Consider the following 21438-nt stretch of genomic DNA (forward strand, 5'->3'; position numbering starts at 1 on the left):
AAATTATTATTAAAGCATGCTTTATCTGCAGGGTATTTCAGTTCTACATCAAAAATAGAACCATGCATAAAAAGATAGGAAAAATGCATCTTTTCTTTCCCCCTTACTTTTCTGAAGGATGCAGGAGTCCTTTGCACTGTGCCCACACTGATGTTGAGTATCTTAGTAGGCTCAGATCACATTTGGGTAACTCTTGCACACAGTTTATGCTCTGAGGTACTGTAAGTATCTTGTATAGCTCGACAGTGCAAGGGCCCTTAGAGGAGTACAGGAGAGTATGTGTGCAGTTATGTACGCACCTTTCATGGCACAGCTTCACCAGTTCAACCACCCTATCCCTTAGTGAGACAAGCAGTGACTGTGTAACTGCGCTTAGTGCTTATTCCAGAAGAGCTATGTCAGTTACACCTCTGGTCTCCCTGACTGATGTGATAGTTTAGTCAGAAATTAGACAGACACTAGAGCTGAAGTTTCACAATTCTTTTAACTAGTCCTAAGGCAGTGTCACATTCCTCTTCCAGACTCATCTCTTCTTCCTGCTTATGTGCTCCTTCTCTTATTTGCAGTGTTCAGTGGTGAATCAAATCAGGGGTTGGGTTAAAATGAAAGAACTGTCTTGCTAATATGTGCTTATTTCAGATGTTTGCTGTGCAGTTGTGTGAATGCTTACACAAAATTTTACCCCCTCCTTGACATTAATTCTGTGATCAGAAGGGAAGTGGGACCTTGGCCACTGTTAGACTGGTTTAAGGTGCTGTGGAAGTACAGTCTCTTAAGTCTTTTGGTAGAGTGATGTTTTAACAGCTTAACACCAGCAGGAAATGGGTATTTACCTACCTTAAATTAAAAAATTATACTAAAACTGTGGTGCTCCAGGTCTAACTCTTGAAAATGAAGATGGTTTTAATATTTTAGATGTTTGTGTTCTGACAGGAAAAGGATATCCCTCAGTATTGTTCTTTTATATTGTGATAAATATGAAAATTCTAGGCTGTCTAATCACTGTTAATACAGAATTCACACGGTATTCATACTTGTAGCTCCTTAGACACATTAAAATACAAGTCACTTATTAGTAACATAGTATTTTGATCAGTAAATTAAACAAATAGTATGCAAAAACAATGTCACCTAGTTTTACTAGAACAGATGTAAACCTAGAAAATATATGTTAATATGGGGGAATGATGTAGAATGTGAAATTTGGTAGAACTTTCATGACTGAAATTATTGATAGGTTTAAAGAACATGGGAGCATTTTAAGGAAATGCATTTCTTGGTATTGACCCTTTCTATCTAGAAAACTGCTCTTTAATGTGCTTTAGACGGAAGTGTTTCTTCTCTTTGCCCTGCCCCTGACGCTGGGTTGTTTTGCTCTGGCGTTGCTCTGTGCTTTGAAGGTCAGCAGGCTCTTGCTCTAGAATGCAGATGTGATCTGCTGATCTCAGCTGGTAGTGCAGCGTGTGTACTTCACAGCACTGTGGTAATTATGTGGCATTTCTGCTTCTCTTAATAATAACAGGCTCAGGATATGCACTTGATTTTGGCTTTTAAGCTGGAGTGAGTCTGAAGGACTATTTTAGAAGTATTGAACTATTCCCTCTTGCTTTCGTAGCTCTTTGAGGGGGTGGCAGTAGGATTATAAAACTTTTTTTTTTTTTCTGGTAAGTTGAGTTTGCCATTTTGCTGCATGACAGTGTACTGCACTTTGCTTCCTATTTGAGTGACACCTCCTCCCTTTTTTATGTTTTCCCGTTTCTTGTGAAAGAAGGAACTGAGTGGATGCAGTGTACTTACTCTGGCCTACTCTGATGTAGCAAGGGGCTTAAGAAAGAAGAGTGTGAGTTTGAAAAGAAGAGAGATGAGAGTCTGATATTGACTTCTTAGACAGCAGGTGAAGACACAAGCCTTTATTAGGAATCTTCCTTTCTGGCATGTCAGTGAAGGAGGGTGACCCGAACCATTTGGACTAAGTTCAGAACCTAGTTCACTATCTTAGCAAAAGAGCATAAGAAAATAACAAGATAAATATTGCAAAACAAAATTCCTTTGGATATTTATCCACAGATTTGCGAAGAGTTGGTAAATAGGATACGAATGATGAACTTGGTTTTGTTTTTTAATTTATTTAAATAATTGTTTTATGGAGTAAATTGCTGCTGAAATATGGGAGTCTTTTGCTCAAAACAAGTTGACTCAGAGTACTTATGGCCTTGTGCAAAAATTGAGCTATGGATTTCACTGGGATAATCAGGTGATCTTTTTCTGTAAGTCTGGTGAGATATGTTCATGAGAGATTTTGATGTAGAATAAGACTGTTGTGTTGGAATATAAAATGGGTGGGAGGATAAAAAGAGTTTATAAGGCACTAGTAACTTTATAGTATAACAATTTAGTTTTGCTAGCATGGCTTCAGACTAAGGTGAAGGATTTCTCCCTTAATTTGGTTATTAAATATTGAACTTTGTAATGTCATTATGAAATATTTGGATGTTCAAAAGTACCTACTTCACATTTGTAAGTCATGGTAGTAATAAAGAAGTAGCTAAATTTTTATTATATTTTTGGTAGGTTCAGAAATGGTTATTGCCAGTTTACCTCATGGATGAATCAATAGTTTTTAAATCCTGTTGGAAAGATAAAGAAGTAATTTTATTTTGTTTCTGTGATTGGAGAAACAATTAGTGATTGAAAACATTTTGCACATACAAAACCTCCTTCACAAACTTTGTCCTTGGTTGAGAAAATTCCAGAGAAAGTTTTCAAGCTTATTCCTTAATCTTTGCTGAAAATTTTGCATGTACAGACTTTAAGATTTTTGTCACTTCCTTAAAACTCCTTCTTAATGTGTAAGGGGCTAGTCTTAAAGCCCTGAATGATTACAGAGTTTTAATAAGTAGCTGATTTTAGTGCAATGTTTATATGCATCATTTATGACATGTATGTGTCTTTTCAGGTTAGTTTTTTCTAACTAACTGGTTTAGTTTTGTTTCTAGAGTTTTCTGAGTTATCTTCTTTAAAACAAAGTAAATTAACAAAAATAATAGTACTTGATCCAGTAGAGAATATGTTCCCCTTGAGACTGAAGAAAAAATTTTATAAGACCAGTAAAATCACAGACCATAGGTGATTAATTCCTGTGTGGAATAGCAGGGGTTCATGATTTTGTTTGGTTTGGTTTTGTTTGTTTGTTATTTTTGTTGTTGGAGGGTTTTTTTCCCCACACACAGTGTAATGTAGAAGTAGCTGTTAGATTTTAAATTCCAGATCTAATTCTGTTTTTGATGATTTTGTGTGTGTTGTTTTCTGTTTTTATAAATCCTGTTTACCACCTTGGCCCTTATACCCAAAGATACTTGATAGGACTTTGCACATGGTGTCTGAATATGTAAGGAGAGACAGACAGACCTAGAACATACAAATAACAGTTTGATACTACTTCATTATTTTTAAAATAACATGCTGAAGTTATTAATACTGCTAATACACATTTTTTTTCTTTTCTAGTTTTGACACCAATAGTTAAAAACATAGTATGTTTGCTAATGGTTGCATTTATGTTTCTGTAGAGTAATTTATTATACAGGGATTGAAAATCTAATGTGAAGATATTGTCCTGGGGAGAGTAAGTAGAGCTGGTTGGTTCTAGCAAAACTTCACTCACAACTTTTTTTTGTATGTTGCCATTATCCAGTATTAAGTTTATGATGTTTGGTAGCCATGGCTGACATGGAAATGGGAGGGATTTATTTGGAGTTGGGGTTTGTTTGTTTGCGTTTTTTTGCTTCTACTCAAGAGAGTTCAACACATGTCAAGACTGCTGGCCATGTAATTAAAGAAAAATTAATTAGAAACATTTTATTCTCTCATTTTTAGTTCAACCTACCAGTATCTGTCCATACATCACCAGCCCTGGTAATAGGCATTTTTATGCTGATTGCTTGAGATTGACTCTCTGGTAGTCTCCTTATCAAAATAATTGAAGAATTTGAAGGCTTTTTTAGAAGGCATAAAAAGCTCTGATGTAATTATAATTCCTGTTTTTAAAAAAGCAATTTGCTCTACTTCAGTCTTTATGAAGTAGGCTTGCCCAGGATCAAACTTTGAATATATAATTTTCTTCTGCTTTTAGTAAATATAGTAAATAGTATTTTGTTTGTAAGAAATAAAATTTAGAAGAGCAATGCAGTTTTTATTATCTTAATATACTCTTTTGTATTGATATGTAATGGTTTTGTCTGTTTATTTTATGTCAAGGAAAACACTGGATTTTTAAGAGTAGAGGTACTGGACTAGTGAAGAGGATAATAGGCCATGAAGAAATGAAAGAGGTTTCTAAAGGCAGGTTGAAGAAGAGAGAAGGAAATGGTATTGAAAGCTCAGGAAAAAGGTTGGATTTCCTACAGAAAGCAGACAGGCCCTCAGATTGGGCAGGCCCTCCTTATTAAGGCCTGTAGACTATGGTGAGTAAGGAGAACAGAAGAGCTTGTTATCTGCTGAGAGTAATATTATAGAGTCCAGAGATGCTCTCTAAAATGATTTTAGTAGAAGGGAAGATGTGTGTTTATGTCTTCACAGTGGCAGAACTTACTCTTCAAATTTTCTGGTGGAGTGGATTGTGTGTTCTTTGCAAGGAAGTTACTAAAACATAAAATTAGCATAATTCTGGGATTTTTTTTTTTTAAGAGGAAGCAGGTAAAGGCAAATCAAATATTATCAATCAATGGTTACTGTGATAAATGTGATTGAGTGTCCTATCTTTGGAAGATGGTCACAGAATGACACTTCATGAAGGATTGATTCATTTGGGTTTCTTTTTAGAGATAAAGCTTTTAGTAGTGAATAAAAGAGCATAATATGAATCTTCCCCAACTTGTCTGCATCATACTTTTAGTTTAGTCCCTGAAGCTTGGGTTTAGTTTCCACAAGGCAGATTAAAATTGGTTAAGCAGGACTATAGCATTGCAGAAAGAATCTTAGCAGTTGAGTTGGTTTAAAAGAAAACAAATCTTTTGACTAGACCCTAGTGTGATTTTAAAAGAAAAATGGCTGTGCATAATCCATCTAGACTATCAAGAAAAAAAGAGGGAATGGCATCATGCATTCCCTTGCATGATGCAAGGGAAAATTGTTGCATCAATTTTCCTTTCTCTCTGTCTTGTGTTCTGCTTGTTTGGGTTTTTTTGATCAGTCTTGAGCAAAATAATTTTCAGGTGTGATAATGGAAAGTTCTGCTGGTATTGGGCTTGTAGATTTCTAGAAAAGGATTTTACTGATGGATTTCTGGGCATTGCGTTGTTACAGAATTCAGCTCTGAAATTATGGAAATAAATGCTGCAAATAATGGCATGGCTCGTATTTCAGGAATTGCTAGCCCAGTGATTTAGTCACTAAATTGTTACTGGATCAACAGGAGGTGATGCTGTTTTAGACTTGGTGTGGAAGTGTATTGAGGTCTTTATAGAACTGCTTCTGGAAAATCAACTTGGGGTGTGAGATCATAAGTTGATTCATAAATTCTGCGCTGTTATTGGTGTTAGAGAATTTTTGAAGACCACTACTGTTGGTAGAGGTGGAGGTGAGGGATTTATTCTGTTAGAACTGCTAAAATTAAGTAATTTTATCCTACATGATCCTCATTAAATAGGAACATAGTAGGAAAACACTCCAGATTTGATTAGTAATCACTTTGGTGCTGTTTCTCCAGGGATGAAGGATAAAGCAATTCTTGTCAAGATGAAGCTGAGCTGAACCTTGAAAATTGTCAGAATAACATGAAAAAAAGGATCTTTGGCTATTTGAAGAAAAAAATTAATTTGGTATATGGAGGACACGGTAGAATTTAAGCATAAATACAAAATTAAATTAATCCCTGCAGTAAAACAGTGCAGTATTGCCTGCTGTTTTTCCTTAAGGTGCTGTGCACAGCAAATAAGGACATGGAGACAGGTACAGCTGTAGTCAAAGTAGTAGAAGCAGTCATCTCAAAGTGGGGAACCAGGATCATTGACTCTTGAAAGAAACTGATCTTAGTGATGACTGTGTGTTTGATTGGTTTTAAACAAATTTATGGAGCTGGAAAGGGTTTGTTGTGAAAAACAGCTAGTGTGGTACTAATTGAAATTGACTATGAAGGAGAATATCCAGGCTGCTACAGGAGTGTGCAAGAGGTCACTGAAGAAAAGTAGAATGCGAAGTAGAAAATGAAGCAAGCTGCACCATGGATTAACCATAGATTGTATCATTGAAATTCATCCTGTTTGCTATTAGTACAGTCATCTAAATGAAAACTTAATTGCAAAGGACCAGAACTCCTGTTGTCAAGGTGGAGCTTGCCAGATGATGCTGGCAGAGGGAGAGCAGGAGAAGCTCAGCGGAGGTTTACGGCAGTACCTGCACAGATAGTTACAGTGACTCGGCTGTATTGGTTATTTAAACCAGTCTGCTGCTTTGGGAGTGAAGAGTCCATGCACAGGGGCAGTACCTCTGGCAGAGCACTGTGCAGTCGCTGGAGAGGACAGGAACTTCTGCAGGAATCCTTGCTGGGACTCTTGTCACTTGATGTGAGTCTTGTGTCATGCTGCCATGAAAAAGAGAGATTTCATCTTTCCTAGCTCATGCTGGTTGTGGTCTGTCTTCAGTGAGTGCAACAGGGTGCTCGTGGCACAGATTCTGAGACATCGTCTAAATTTGTTTATGCAGGGCTGGTTAGGTGATCATTGGGCATAGTAGAGAACCTTTTTTAAAAAAAATCAGTATGGTGAGATTAGAATTTCAGTTTGTTTAAAGCAAAATTAAGGCTGGAAAATCAGTGTAAATGCCCTATATTTTACAAGGAGAATAAATACTAGATACATGAAAAACTTGTTGAAGCTGGGAAACAATGCTGTCACAGGTGGGCATAAATAGATTGTAACTTCTAATTGTACTTCAGAAAGCTTTTAAAAATTGTGAGGTGTTGGAGCAAGCTGCCAGTTGGAAGCATGAGAGCAAAAAAATTAAAAGCGATGTTGGAAAGCTTGCAAGGAGATACATCGCATAAGATCAAGTTTTACAGTGCCTGGCTGTTGTGGAGAGCTGAAGGTGCTGCCCATTTCTGTGAATTGAAGGGATTTCAAGTTCTAAATACAAATGTATGTAACTACAGATGTTAAAAGCTCCCAGTTCACTATTGGATTAATTTACTGAATTAGGATTTTTTACATGGTGAAACTTTTACCTAATCTTTGATTTTTCTTTAAATCTATGAACATCTCTGGTCAGAAGAGCACTCTGTTTTTGGTGGGACTGATTCGATAGAACACTTGCAGGAAAGAAACTGAAGTAATTTCCCAGCTGTTGCCCAGTGAATTCTGTGTGATTAATGGTTCATATCACTGATAGATTCAAGAACCAACTCATGGCACCCATCAGCTTTATATGATTTAATCCTTCTCTAGGAGCTGCCAGCAACTAGGTTTACTCTGAGGGTGAAAAGAAGCACAGCTGTGTAGGACTAGTTAGAACAGTTTTAAAAGATCTGAGAAGATGCTAACAGTTCTTGCAAAAAATAACACAGGAATCAGGAAATCTGTATTGCAGTCAGTGAGCACAGTGTGCATAAGTAGCAGAATGGAAAAACCTGTAATTGCTTACCTCTGAAAACTTGATGGTACATCTTTCTAAAAGGAGATTTTGCTTTGCAACCCCCCAGTAAAAGTTACTGGCTGGGAGATTTGTGGCTTTCACTAATACTGCTCTCTGGACCTGGAAAGCAAGTTCAATGGAATGAGTAGTTCTAGCTGAACACTTCTGAGAATCTGTGTCTGGAAAACATATGTTTTCTCCAGTATCAAAGTACAGTGTTTTTATTTTGTAGAGAAGTTCATGTGGGGTGTGAAAATGTTGAGGAGGTGACAATGAAATCAAAGTGCATAAAGTAAATTGTATCTTATGCCTAAATATTAAAGATATACATGATCTTAAGGCTACAATATTCTGTTTAGAGCATTGTAATGTTAAAAATACTACTCCATTTGGGGAAGTCTTTTTGTGTTCCATTGCCAGTGACAAATGTGTCTGTTTTTAAATAAAATGGTCTAAATATGAAAAGAACTGATGTGCAACTTGGTCAATTTAATTTTATCGTTTTTATATGTAGAATTAATAGCTGATTTGAAAGATCATGGTAATTTTAAAATATAGTCAACTTAGAAGTAAAATTTTAGATATGTTGCTGGATTGCTTTGCATATTCTAGTGATAATATAAATAGTATTGAAGTTTCTAATGCTTCACAAGTAGTTTGATTTTAATGAAGTAAAATCTAATTGGAAGAAAGCTATTAACTTTAGGTTACTGTATTTTTAAATGTTTAAAGTACTGTTCTAAAAATTTAAAATAGCATATTTTGGGGGAAATTTGTATGTGAAATGCTTACTTATGATTCTTTGTTTCTCTGTTTATTTTTAAGACGAGCAAAAATCAAATTAAAGTAGATCTTGTAGATGAGAATTTTACAGAATTAAGAGGAGAAATAGCAGGACCTCCGGATACACCATATGAAGGCAAGTAAAGTTTTTGTGTATGCAATCATTGTACATTCAAGTCATGTGTCTTGAGATGCTTTGTTTGTAAAAATAATTACAGCATAAAATGTAGAGGTACTTGTTTTAAAATAGTCTTGATTTTTTTTTTTTTAAATACAGCTTAAAAAACTATTGCAGTTCATCCTCTGTATCGCCTGAGGAGAGATCTCCGTTTGGCAGTAGGATAGACTATCCCATATCAAGGTTAATTTACAAATATAAGCCGTGTGGTTTAATCGGTATAATTCTGACTCCTAGTTGTTTCTTTACTTGACAGTTTGAGCTCCTTAACCACGAAGCATTAAGAAACTGAGCTTCGGACTGTACATGTATTTCTGTGATCTAGAGTGGTGATCATTCGTAAATGTTACATTTCTCCTATCTCAAGCAGAGATGCTGTTGCAAGTTAGATTTGGGATTAATTTTGGGCATTTGTGTGTCCCAATACTTAATTTATACTGATGTGGGGGACTCTGTAGTAGAGCTTCATATCTTTAGCTCTGTTCAGAAATTATACCTTACTGACTTTGTAGTTTATTAAAGCTGGCATCAGTAATTATGCATCTCCTGCAGTCTGGTAAAAGCAAGGTAACTTCCATAAAGAAGCCTCAACAGAGGCTAATGTAACATGCTTCTTCAGAGATACGAAATGACTCAGTAGTGTTGGTACTTGTAAACTTTGTGTATAATTTATATGGAACTGGCAAACATTCCTTCTATTTAAATTTCTTTCATGATAAGTAAGGATTTTTAATTTTTAAAAAAAAATTGTTGATAGCTTTAAAACATAGTTTTATTTGACTTTCCCATGCCAGGTATCTACTTTGATTTGAATTTTTACTTTCAATAAAAAAGTATCAAGGAGTGTCTCAGGCAAATAAATTGTTTTTTGTGGAGTATGAAACAATTTTGCATGTTCTTCAGGTGCTCTAATTGCTCTATGCCTTTGAGCTAACACTGAAACTTTAGTAGTCCCTTGTGACTGGATGCATGCCATTTGTCATTATTTTGAAAAAAAAATTCTCATCAGGTGGGGAAAATACCTGAAAATTATTTTGTAGCTATAGGAACTGTATGCACTCAAAAGCATTAGTGACTGCTAATGAAAATCTGATTGTCACATCTTCCCCAATGGAGGAGATCCCTTATGCTTTGCTTTGCTGGACTAGAAGCTCGTGCAGTAGCATTGGACTTGAGAGCAGGGAGAGTCTCCCCTCTAGCTTTGGGACCCAGGACAGGAAAAGAATGAGGAAATAGCCTAACAGTGGTTGACATGGAAGAATATTGGGCAGGGGTGGATGTCAGAAGCTGACAAGAAGGGAAATTAGCCTGGAAGAAAGAAAGTAGAAAAGTGGAAGCAGCCGTAATGGTAGGGGGGTGCCCTGCAGAACTTTACTTCCAGAGTTCCTCAACAGTCTGGTAAATAAAGATGGTTTCCCCCTCTCCCTCCCTTGTCCCATGTGTATCCATCTCATTCCCTGCAGATGTATAGTTGACAGATGATAATGTCTGGAAACAATTTATTCTGGTTGTAATATGTGCCTTCAATTTAAAAGGAGTACTATGCTGTTCACCTAAAACACAGACTTGGGCTGGTGATCTGTTAGGAAGTGAATCATTCTGTTTAGAATTTAGTATAATTGTTGTTTTGCAATAGTATAGTTCATCTTGAAAATCCAAGACTTAGTATTGTAATAACTTAACATCTGTATATAAACAGTTGAATACTAGGAAACATCTGAATGGTGGTAGAAGGGTGTTGGTTTTGGTGTTTATTTTCCGGTCAGAGAGATTTAAACCTCCTTGGGTGAGTTGGTTTGTCAGAGCTTGCCATTTTCCCTGCCTCCAGGTCAGTATTACCTTGGCTTTTAAAATGGGCCTTTTTTGGAGAATGTATTGAGAGTTATTTGAAATTAAACATGTATTCATAGGTTACAAAAGTTAAAAACAGTATAGCAGGTCATGAAGAGGGTAAAAAAAGATTGAAATGTCTGTCTGCAGAACTGGGTTCTGTGTGATGCTGAATGATTCAGGTAGACAGGAATTTCAAAAGCTGGGTACTGTCTGCTCAGATATTCAGCATATCCTGCTAGTGAAAAACAGCAATATGTTTAGTGCAGAATTTGTTGATGTGAAATGCATGTACACTTAAATACCTTTGAGTACATTTAATTATGAGGATGTAGTAAATGCCCCTTTTGGGGTGGGGTGTTTGAACTTATTTTTTATTCTGATTATGTCAGGGATCTCATGGAAGAGTTACGTGATTGTATGCTTACTTTAATCTGGAAGTCATATGCTTCGAGGAGCAAATTGAGACTTACTGTCAGCCCAGTTTCTGGTGTTTCCTGACATTAGAATAATTTGCTTTGGAATGTTAATATTTCTGTAATATAGTTATATGCTTTTATTCCCTTACCTAATTATGAAGGGTGTGCCAGTGTGTGTCGTCTTCACTTTATGACTATAGCAGTAATGCATGTTGCATAATTACTGACTGATGTTTTGTCATCTATAATCTGAACAGTGACACAGCAAGAAGTGCTTTATGAAGAAGTTTTATGCAGTAGTTCTGGTCAGACAGTCCCTGTGATACAGGAGGGAATTCTAGAACCATTGTGAAGTGAAAGAACAGTTGTTGACCGTAGTTGGTGAGGTATCTGAAACCAAACTGCTGCTGCAAATTTTTTTATAGGTAATGTTGGTACATGAGTTAAGAATGACTGAAAGGAAGAATGCCATCTATTGACAAAATTTACAGCTTTTATTTTTCTGTTAGTAGTGTCAACTCATATTGATCAATTATCAGAGTACTGCAAGATGCAACTTAATTGAAACACGTTTACATCCCACATTAAAATGTGTTTGGAGAGAGGTCCTTTGAGAAACCTGATTAATGGCTGCTGGGTTTTACTTGAGTCAAGAGCTTTTCAGTAGATAGGTTGGGGTTTTGTGGGTTTGGATTTTTTGGGGGTTGGTTTTTTTTTTTAAAGCCTGTGTAATATTGGTATTAATTTCAAGCCAAGTGTGCATGTAAGCCACTGAAACTGCAAAATTTATAATAGATTATTTCTTCAAGGGAGATAGCTAAAAATTGCTCTAGGTCTTGTGAGACCTGTTCCAGTAGGACTACAGAAGGAATATTATGCCATTACTGTTTAATTCAATTTCAAGCATTAAATAGCCACAAAAAAAGCCATACATATGCATACTCTTAAAAAAATTGCAGAAATATTGGCATGCAGAAGTTAATATATTAGTCATTTGTATTTTAAGTTTAGTATTAAAAAAAGTCACAGATTTGTTTAGCTTATGTCTTTAAGCCTGTATTTTTAACTGCAAAGTTCAGTGCAAAACAATACTGTATAAATAATACTACCAGCTCATCAGTCTCTGGTGAAAAATATTGGTGGCTAAATATCCTGTTAGGCAGAAGACTGTAATAGTTTGTGGTAAGCAGGAGAAATGGTAATACCTAAGGATAGATGTCATATTACCTTACAAAATGATGTGGCAGCAAAACTGTAGAAGGACTGATGAGTGTAGCTGTTTTGTGTTTTTTTTGGTTTTTTTTTCTTAAAAACAGTTGCTGCTGAATTATGCTTCAGTTTAACGAAAAGGAAAACCAAAGTTCCTTAAGGTCTCTTACTGATGTATATCTTCAAAACTGTTTCTCCTGTGCTGTCCTGTGAGCAGACAATCAACTTAGACATTACTGTTATAATTTTGGATTTATTGGTCATTTTTATATAGTATTTTCTGTTAAAACTTCTCAAGTTACTTAAGAGTTAAGTGAGAAAAAGAACAGCTGTAGACAATAGTGTAAAATAGCAAACTGATGCTAACTAGTTTCAGGTGGAGTGTATTAGACTGAAATACATTTTAAAAGTGAGAGCTGTTAGGAGCTGCTAGTGTGTTTTTTGGCATAGATGAAAAGATGCCATATACTGTAACTGCTGAGAGGAGTACTTAGAGGCTTTTTTCCCCTGTGCATCTTGCTGCCAGTATTGTAAACTACTTGAGAGCTGGTTTTGTATAGCTTGATTTGCAGAGTAAATCACTCTGGAAATCTCAAGCAAAAGAGATTGCAAATACTTCAGCTTTAATTCAAGAAATTGTATAAATTTTAACACATTGTACTGACAGAGGTAAAAGGTTTCTGAAAGAAGAGCAGCAGGTTGAAGAAAAAAATTGCAAATGAGGATAAATGCTTTCAATTTTTTAAAAAAATGAAATGTCTCATTTGGCGTGTATGTTTTTTTTATACCCTGTTCTTTTTGTCATTGAACTGCTGCCTGGCAAATGGCCTTCACTGGGCAGCCAGAGACAGTTTGAGATTGCTCCAGAAGACATAAGTATTGGTATGAACTTGAATGTTAACAGAACTATAATGGAAATAGGATAGGGAATGATACTGTGACAAAGAGATAAAACTGAGAAATGTTTGAAACTGGGCAGTAGGAGGGGGTTTGATCTTCAAACTCCTGTTATCCTTTATTGTACACTCTGGCCCTTTGTATTATCTTAATGATACTGGTGTGTCAAAGTGTTTGCAGAATTGAAACAGAAGTAACTACTTCAGGTGGTAATCTAGAACATAATGAAAGTTAAACATTGGTACCTCCTTTATTATTTTTTTCCCAAAGCATGGGAGCTTTTCTGAAAGAGTTACTTGTATGTATTTGAATTCCAAAAAGTTTAAAATGAAGTATGGGTAATTTCAGTTGTGTTATTTGAAGAAAATTTTTCATGAGGTGTCAGGAAAGAGTCAGAATAATATAATATCCTATGTTCAGCCTGAATAGTCCTGTGGCCTCTTTTTTCATCTATTTAGGAGATATTTGGTTCATATTTTGGTATATTTTACTAAAATAAAGCATAGAAATTATAAGATTGGAAATGAGAATAATAAATACACAATAAATATACCTAAGAAATACACGATAAATATACCTAAGAAATATAGGTACAGATTTGCACAAGTAAACACAGCTTTTCTAACTGACTTTATTGCCTTTTTTTATGAAATAGATGAAATCTAAATGAATCTCCTAACTAATATGGCTGGGTAAATTTGAATTAACTTGAAAATCTCATTTAGAAGTGTAAGCATTAGTGTCATGAAAGATTAAGTTTGAGTAATGTTCTTTTAGTATAATTTCCAACTTGTTTTTGTCTTTTGCAGGTGGAAGGTATCAGCTAGAGATAAAAATCCCAGAAACATATCCGTTTAATCCTCCTAAGGTACTACAAACTCACATTTTTGGATAATACAATTTGGCTAACAAATTTGGTTTGAATATTCTTATATACTTGTTTCCTTGTTTGTTGGGCTTTTTGTGGGTTTGTTTTTTTTTTTTTTGTTTGTTTGTTTGTTTTTGTGGTTTTTTGTTTTGTTTTTGTGCGTGCATGTTAGTTTGTTTTGGTTTTTCAAAATTCACTTCTAGACAAGAATTGGAACTGTAATATTTTGGTAGAAACAAAGCAGGATTCCAAACTTTGTCCAATCAGAAGTACACTCTGATTGTTCCTAAAAGTACAAACTGGGAAATTTTGGGGAGGAGCTTGGGTCTTAATATTTTCCTGACAAGATAAATGCAGTTTTCAGGTAGTTTTAAATGATATGGAGAATACAGCTGTCTTCCCTTCCCCTCAGCATTGTTGAAGAAATGTCATAATAGGGAGGTATTGGTTCTTTTAATTTCTTGGGCTCCATAAGTTATACTTAAAAGGTTCTTCAATCTAATGTACCAAGTTTCTAGTAATAATTAAATAGAGACATGTAGTGTTGTGTGTCTTGAAGAACCAACAGAGAAATATAATAGTCTTGCTGCTTCTCTGTTGAAGGAATATATAACATGCACATTAGTGAGAGATGAGAAATGGCTGTGGTAAAGTCACTGATATTTTTCACAACTTATTTGCCTTTTAACTTTACTGCATCTTTTTAGAACTTCAGGTTTGTGATTCCACTCTGAATAATATTCTCTCCAGCCATGTGCAGCTGTACATTCATATGCCCTGATTTAGTCCACTCTTCAGTGGCTTGAATCAAGTAGACACCTGAGTTGTCTGACTCCACTTCTTGATTGGTTTTCTGTTTGTCTGAAAGATGTGTTTGAACCAAGAACATGTCCTAGATTCTTATTATTTTCACCCTGATATGTAATACTGGGAAGGAAGTAAGGAAGAGGAAGAAGGAGAGAGGTGCCAGTAGTTCTTAGGTTCTTTGAATTACTTCCTTGGGGCTGGAGCAAATGACACAGATAATCTTAAAGAAATGTCTGTTGGTCTACAGTTCTTTAATATGCACAAGTTCTGGTGGGAACTGAAATAAGGAGAGCTGAAACAGGTTGTAGATGCTGAAAGATCAGGCTGTATACCATGATTTAGTTGCTGCTTTAGGGCTTGGTGGTCTCCATTTCCAGAGTTCATTGGCAGCTGTTAGAAACTCAGTACATTGTAGCATAGTACTGCTTATTCTGGAGTCTTGAATTGGAAACCTTTTTCCCTGTGTCTGGCCCTGCCTTTCATCTGAAAGATTTCTTTAGCTTGTTCGGTATGTGCTTTCACAGCCATTGTTAGTAGTCATTTGCTGTGAGAAATTATCCAGTATTTACATTGCTTTTTACTTGTTCCAAGTGATTTCTATAGTTGAGGTAGTTAATAAATGCCTCAGCTGACATGGTAGCTTATTTTTGTCCTGGAAAGCAGAGCTGTCCTGGTCTTGCCTATTTAGACACCAGGATTGCACTGATTTTTTTTTTTATAGCTCTGTATGTACAGTCTTGCTGTAGTGCCCAACGGATAATCTCTTTGTTGATTTACTTGCAGGTCAGGGACAAAAGTTGAAAGATCTGTGCTGTACATAAAATGTTTTTCAGGAGTTTGGGGTGAGGAGGAGATGAGAAACAGATGGATTAAAATCACTAGAAGGCAATTACAGTGCACCTGAAGAAAATGAAGGGAGAATTTCCAAAGGCATGTGTGTCCTTTCTGAGGACAGCTCTGGTCCCCAAGACCTTTAAGAGAAAGTGCTGCTTTTACCTTTCTCGGTGTCTTAAAGTACCCAGAAAACCCAAACCACCAAAACCTGATTTTAGTAATGCTTTGTAAACATGAATACACTTTAGTGTAAAAATATTGACATGATTAATGAATGAGTGCTGTGACTAGATCCTTTCAATAGCAAAGAAAAATATTAGTAACCTAATTAAGTTTTGGGTTGGTGGACAGCTTTCTGCATATGTGGTAATGAGATAGGATGGCTGTAGACGTAGTAGCATCCACTTTCTAACACATCTGTAGCCAACAATTTAGCTCAACAGTGAATGATATCCAGTTCCTATGTTAAGAGTTTAGGACTTTGTCAAATCTAGAAAGCCCACTTTGAGTAATGTTAGGAGTTTTAAGTCTGTATTTGACCATCTGCTTGTCAAAACACTTGTATGTTGGAGGATACTTCTAACTAGCTTTGTGTGATGCAGGGATGTGAACACATGACATGTGAAAAAGCAGTTAGGGATGGGTTTGGGGAGCTGGAATGGGCAGTAGTCTGTTTTGAGTAAGGTGAGGCTCTAACAAACAGCCTTACAAACTTGCAACTTCCTGAAATAAGCAGTATCACATCTTATTTCCATTTGTAGTACTACATTTTCTAAATTTCTTCATACTGTTATTTAAAATGGTGGATTTAAAATGTTTACTTAGTATACTGAATTTAATTACTGCTTTTGTTTTTAAAAATTGTCTTGTTTTTTAGGTGCGGTTTATCACCAAAATATGGCATCCTAATATTAGCTCTGTCACCGGGGCCATTTGTTTGGATATTCTGAAAGATCAATGGTAAGATTCCACAGGGGTTTAAATGTACAAAATCAAGTATACTGGTGTGGACAGGAGGCATCATCTCACCTTGCTTTTCACCTTGTGCTTATAATTTGAGATGTCCTTAAAGCACATGTTATGGTATAGTATTCTGAGGTGCAAATATGAAAATTAAATGATGGGGTGATAATTTTGGAAAGCACTAAGTATTTATTATATACACAGAGAGTTTTTCCAGAAATTTTTGCACTAGGATGAACATTTCATTGGTGACATTTTGGGTGGTTTTATATTTAATTTTTAATTTTAGTCCTTTTCTGTTAAGAAATATTACCTATTGCCTTCTTTGATCAGTTAATTTTACTGCAGAAGTTTTAATAGCCAAAATCTTCAGAATAGACTTATGTCCAAACTAACAGCTGCACTCATTGTTCATTTGTTTTTCAAACTAATTGATTTCGTGTGGTTTGAAGATTGTGTACAACAGTTGTATGATAGACATGATACCTAATACAAATGGTAATTTTCCTCCATGTTTGCTCCAAAAGAATAGTACTGTAATTCCGCAGCAGATCATACCAGTATCTAATCCATACAAACTTCAAATGCTTGTAAAGTCAACAACTTTGTCACAAGTGCTGTTGGCCAAGCAGACATGAATTGGGTTTGAAACAGAAACTTTAGAGGAGAATGCTGAAGTCTTGAGGTCTTGTGGGTGACATATCCAGGGTATTAATCTTTTACAGATGTACGAGATTATAGAAGTCATCTGGCACAGTATAGTGTAAACTACTGAAATAAAATTACTGAAAAAAGTAATGATCGTAAACTGTTGTTTTTCTAACTTTTGGAATGGCATATGTTTTCTTACCATCTCAGAGCATTTGATATTCTTTCAGACAATGGAATCTTTCAGTATACATGCTGTGGTACCTGGCAGAATTTTTCTTATCAGTAAATCTAGTGCACTTCTGTACCTGCATCTAATTGTCATACCACCCTACAATTTTACTGGAGATTAATGACTCTACAGCTGTCCAAGTACAGTCTCCTGAGAGATTGTACTCTGAAGCAGATTAATGAATAGGCATGACGTTGTCTGTAAGTATCAAAAGGCAACAAAGATGTAAAAAAACCATGTACTTTTGGGGTTTAGTCAAAACCTTTGATATTTGAGAAGGACAAACAGGAGAGTTGACCTGTGTTCTTGTAATCTGAGTTATGTCTAGCACAGATAATTTGATCTGTCTTATTTCTGTTATTTCTGCTTGACTAAAAAAACCCAAACATTAATATCTTCCTTCTCCAAGATGTATACAAAACAGGAGTATTGGAACAAGAATTTTACTTCTGTATGTTTATACCAGCTGACACAAGAAGCACCAGTATTATGCCAATCATATAGTTTTAAACTCTTCCTTTGAAGCAGTGTCTTCATTTGGAAGCACTAAGGAGAGAATTGCACAGAACCTGGTGGTGACAGTCTGAGATTTCCGGTATACTATTAATCCCTCTTCAGATGATTCTTAATGTAGTGTGATCCCTTCATTTAATAGTGGTGCTATTTGTAAGTTTTGACTATTTCCAAATCATAGAATGGTATATGAAAATCACCTGAGCATTGAAGTGCTCTTCAAGCCTCTAATCCTTTGATAAGAACAACCTTATAGCTGTCTCCACTGTTTACTGTTTGAAGCATTTCTGTATTGTGGTAGATAAGACTGGTTTTCCTCTGAGTAACTTCCTAAAACTCACTAAGCAATATGGATGATTAATATAGTTTAAGTAAGTTGTTTATTGTTCTTAAATATATGCAGCTTTAGTTAATTAAGAAATGCCCACAGCATAGAATCATAGAACCATAGAATTTGGGGTTGGAAGAGACGTTAAAAATCATCTAGTTCCAATCCCCCTGCCATGGAGAGGAACACCTTCCACCAGACCAGGTCAAATCTGAAGTGGCAACATTCCTAATATAAGAGCATGCAGACAAAAATAAGTATGTACAAAGGCATACTTGAGAAAAATTACCCTCAGATTCAGTGAAATACTTGAGGATGCCTTCTCAGTGGGCAAAGGATTAAGCCTTGAGGGATGGTGAAGGAATTAGCCCAGGCTTTGCTGGTTTTCCATGGCAATCCTCAGAGTCTCACAAACTTGAGAGTTTGCTGGCTCTGAGAGTCATTCCACTCTAGGAAATGCTGGTCACAGCCTGCTGTGGTCCATGACAGCTCAAAGGGTTTCAGTACCACTGTTCATAGATAGGGTCACAAGATGATTGACTTAAATTGTCAGTAAATTTCCATCCTGGCCACAAGGATGAGTTGGTATTTACTGGAATATTCCTTGAAAAGTCCAGTAATAAAAATACTGTTCCACTTGATCTCTTGTTCAGATGGAAGAAGGAACTCAAGGCTATTTGTTGGAAAACAGGAGCTTGCTAGACAACAGAAGTTCTGGGAGCAGTGTTTTTGATAAGCTCAAGGAAACCTCACTGCCATTAATCCAGGCTGAGCCCTAACAAGCATTCCTGTGACCATAGCTGGCCTAAAGAGGGAGCCAGGGGGAGGATGTACCACCACAAACCACCAAAATAAGTTTTCTTTATGTCTAGGTTGAAAAGTGGTTTGAATAAAACAGCTTCATCAGAAAACAAACAAAAAATAAGCAATCACCCCCTCCATTCATATTTTAATATTTAAGTTATTTCACCAGGGATTCAAAAGTAAATTGGCCAAATGCAATTCTGAAATATACCTGTGGAAGTATTCTAGAAAATATATTAGTTCCTCAATTTGTCTTGTCAAATCTTTTAGCAACAAGATCTGTTTTTGAAGTGCTGCTTTGTTGACGTGTAATGCTTTTAACTGAACAATGCTCATTTCGTTGCTGTGTTTAAATAGAAGTCTCAAATTCCACTGCATATCTGTTTTTCAGTGAGGTTTGAGAGTTAAAGGACTAGAGAAGTTTGGCCTATCCTTAGCAGGATTTTTGAAAGAGTTAATAAGGTGATAAAATGCTCCTTTATAGATGCTGACTACAAATACAAAGATTTAAATGTTTGTATAGTTTTATGAGTCTCTTCCCTACTCTCCCATTCTATGGTAATGATTTGTTGTTCTAATGAGCATAGTTGAGATGATATTCTGCATATTGGCAGGAGATTTTATCAGTTTGCAAAGTAATGTCTTTAAATTATTTTTAATGAGTTTAATGAAATTCTTTTTCCATGTTGCAGGCTTGATACTGAAATTCTTTGCAGCTGTGGATTTTCATCATGTTTAGATTTTTAAGTACCTGTTATGCCAGTTTGTTTGCAAAGCAGCTACTGTTTGCCACTAGAATTAAAATAGGGGTATGATTTTGTAAAAGGAATACTGTTTATGCTTATCTGACATAATTTTCATTGTGGTTTCACTTACTATGGCCTACATTTATCTTCCTGGCTAGTACTCTGTCTCAAAGCTGTAATCTTAAATATACAACATATCTAATGCAGTTCATTGAAACCTGAGAACTAAATTACTTGAAAGCTGTTCTGCATAAATCCCTTGAGCAGAGATTATTAAGTGAATGTGCCCTTGCTGCATATATGGCTACAAAAACTCTTGGCTTTTGTGGGTTTGACAGTCAATAATGAATAATAAGATATTTTTCTCATAGTGACTACTGGAGGATTTGTGCTTCCGTTTTAGTTGAGATGCGGAAATCATTATAAAAGATAATACAGTTTTAATAGATAAACAAGCAAACAGCCGGCTTGTAATCTTCCTGGGTACCTAGTACTGCTGGGTTATGTTCTGGGTGTTTGAGGAGTCCTGAAGCTTCTTAAAGCTTTGAAAAGAATGCAGAGAATATTAACAACATGGGTTTAGGGAACCCTTCAGCAAGCAGGCTGTCTTTCCCCTCTGTGCTGTGTCAAAGCTATCCTATTATTCTTTTTGTTTATTTTCTCTGATGGGTGCCTGGTCTTGCAGTTTTCCTGTAAATAGTGACTATGCAACAGTCTTCTACTCAAAGGCCTTATTAATTTCCTTCCAAATTCCATAAGCCATTGGTACACGGTCCCAGTGATTTTTCTCTTGGATTTACAAGCTTATTTATTTCACAAATGGAACAAATATTACAGATTATTCAGAAAAAAGTGTTCCTGTAGCCACGTTTGGATGACGGAGTGGAGTAGCAATCTGCTGGCTGCAGCTGTTGCTGGCATTCTGCTTCGTTACCCTCTTGGAATAATGAGAGAGATGGTTTCCTAGAGTGGAATGTAAAGAACATAAGTAAAAACTTCCTAAATGGAGAACTACTTAGCTTTTAAAAATGGAGAAGAAAAATAAAACCTTGCAGTGTTTTGTAATCCTCTTAGGATTCTCTCTGCTCATCAAAAGGTAAAAGAGATTTCTTTCCTCAGGCGTGCTGGGCACAGCTGGCTTGCTGTGCCTTTTAATGTTAACACTACAGTCACCCAAACTAGGGGTGCTTTTTTTAAATGGAAATGCCCTAAGATATTATAAAAAAAAAGGAGTAAAAAAGTGTAAGTGAACAAAATGTACATCAGCTGTCTTTGTTCTGATTGAATCCAGGTTTTCCTTGCGGTTTAGCAGCTGTAATGCCAATAGAAAGCCGAGCTTTTGGTTTGGATGTCCAGAGTGGAGGCTTTTAGGTTCTCTGAGAGACAGTGCATCCCTGTAGGGAGCTCTCTGCAGCTCACTGCTGCCTGATAGGGGCCTCCTTCCATTTTGCAGATGGCAAACCTGCATGATAGCTAAGCAACATTTTGGGATGGGAGTGGAAGTCAAGGGTTATTGTAAGCTTTAGGAGCAAACAGGAGCCAGTAATGTCATGAGACAAAGGCCATGTAAGGTCATGTGCAAGGCAAATAGGAAGTTTTACCTGTAAAACTCATTATACAAGCTGACTGCTTGTCGCTAGAGATCAGTCAGGTTTCCATTTCAACTGCTTAGAGAGTTGTTGTACAAGAAAGATGGGAACCATAGGAAAAATCTAGAGTGAAGTAACAAGAATGATGGTCTAAGCAAAAACAA

At 36.1% G+C, this 21438-nt stretch overlaps 1 protein-coding gene across 1 annotated transcript in view; it reads left to right on the forward strand.

The window, feature by feature from the left end:
* Positions 1–21438, forward strand: part of UBE2K (ubiquitin conjugating enzyme E2 K) — a 44295-nt gene that overhangs the window by 8875 nt on the left and 13982 nt on the right. The window contains exons 2-4 of the mRNA XM_041459517.1: positions 8452–8545; positions 13752–13810; positions 16329–16411. Of these exons, the coding sequence (XP_041315451.1) occupies positions 8452–8545; positions 13752–13810; positions 16329–16411 (236 nt within the window). The remainder of the gene's footprint in view (positions 1–8451; positions 8546–13751; positions 13811–16328; positions 16412–21438) is intronic.

The sequence above is a fragment of the Pyrgilauda ruficollis genome, unplaced genomic scaffold (genome assembly GCF_017590135.1).
Source record: "Pyrgilauda ruficollis isolate IOZ18807 unplaced genomic scaffold, ASM1759013v1 scaffold1, whole genome shotgun sequence".
Lineage (NCBI taxonomy): Eukaryota > Metazoa > Chordata > Aves > Passeriformes > Passeridae > Pyrgilauda > Pyrgilauda ruficollis.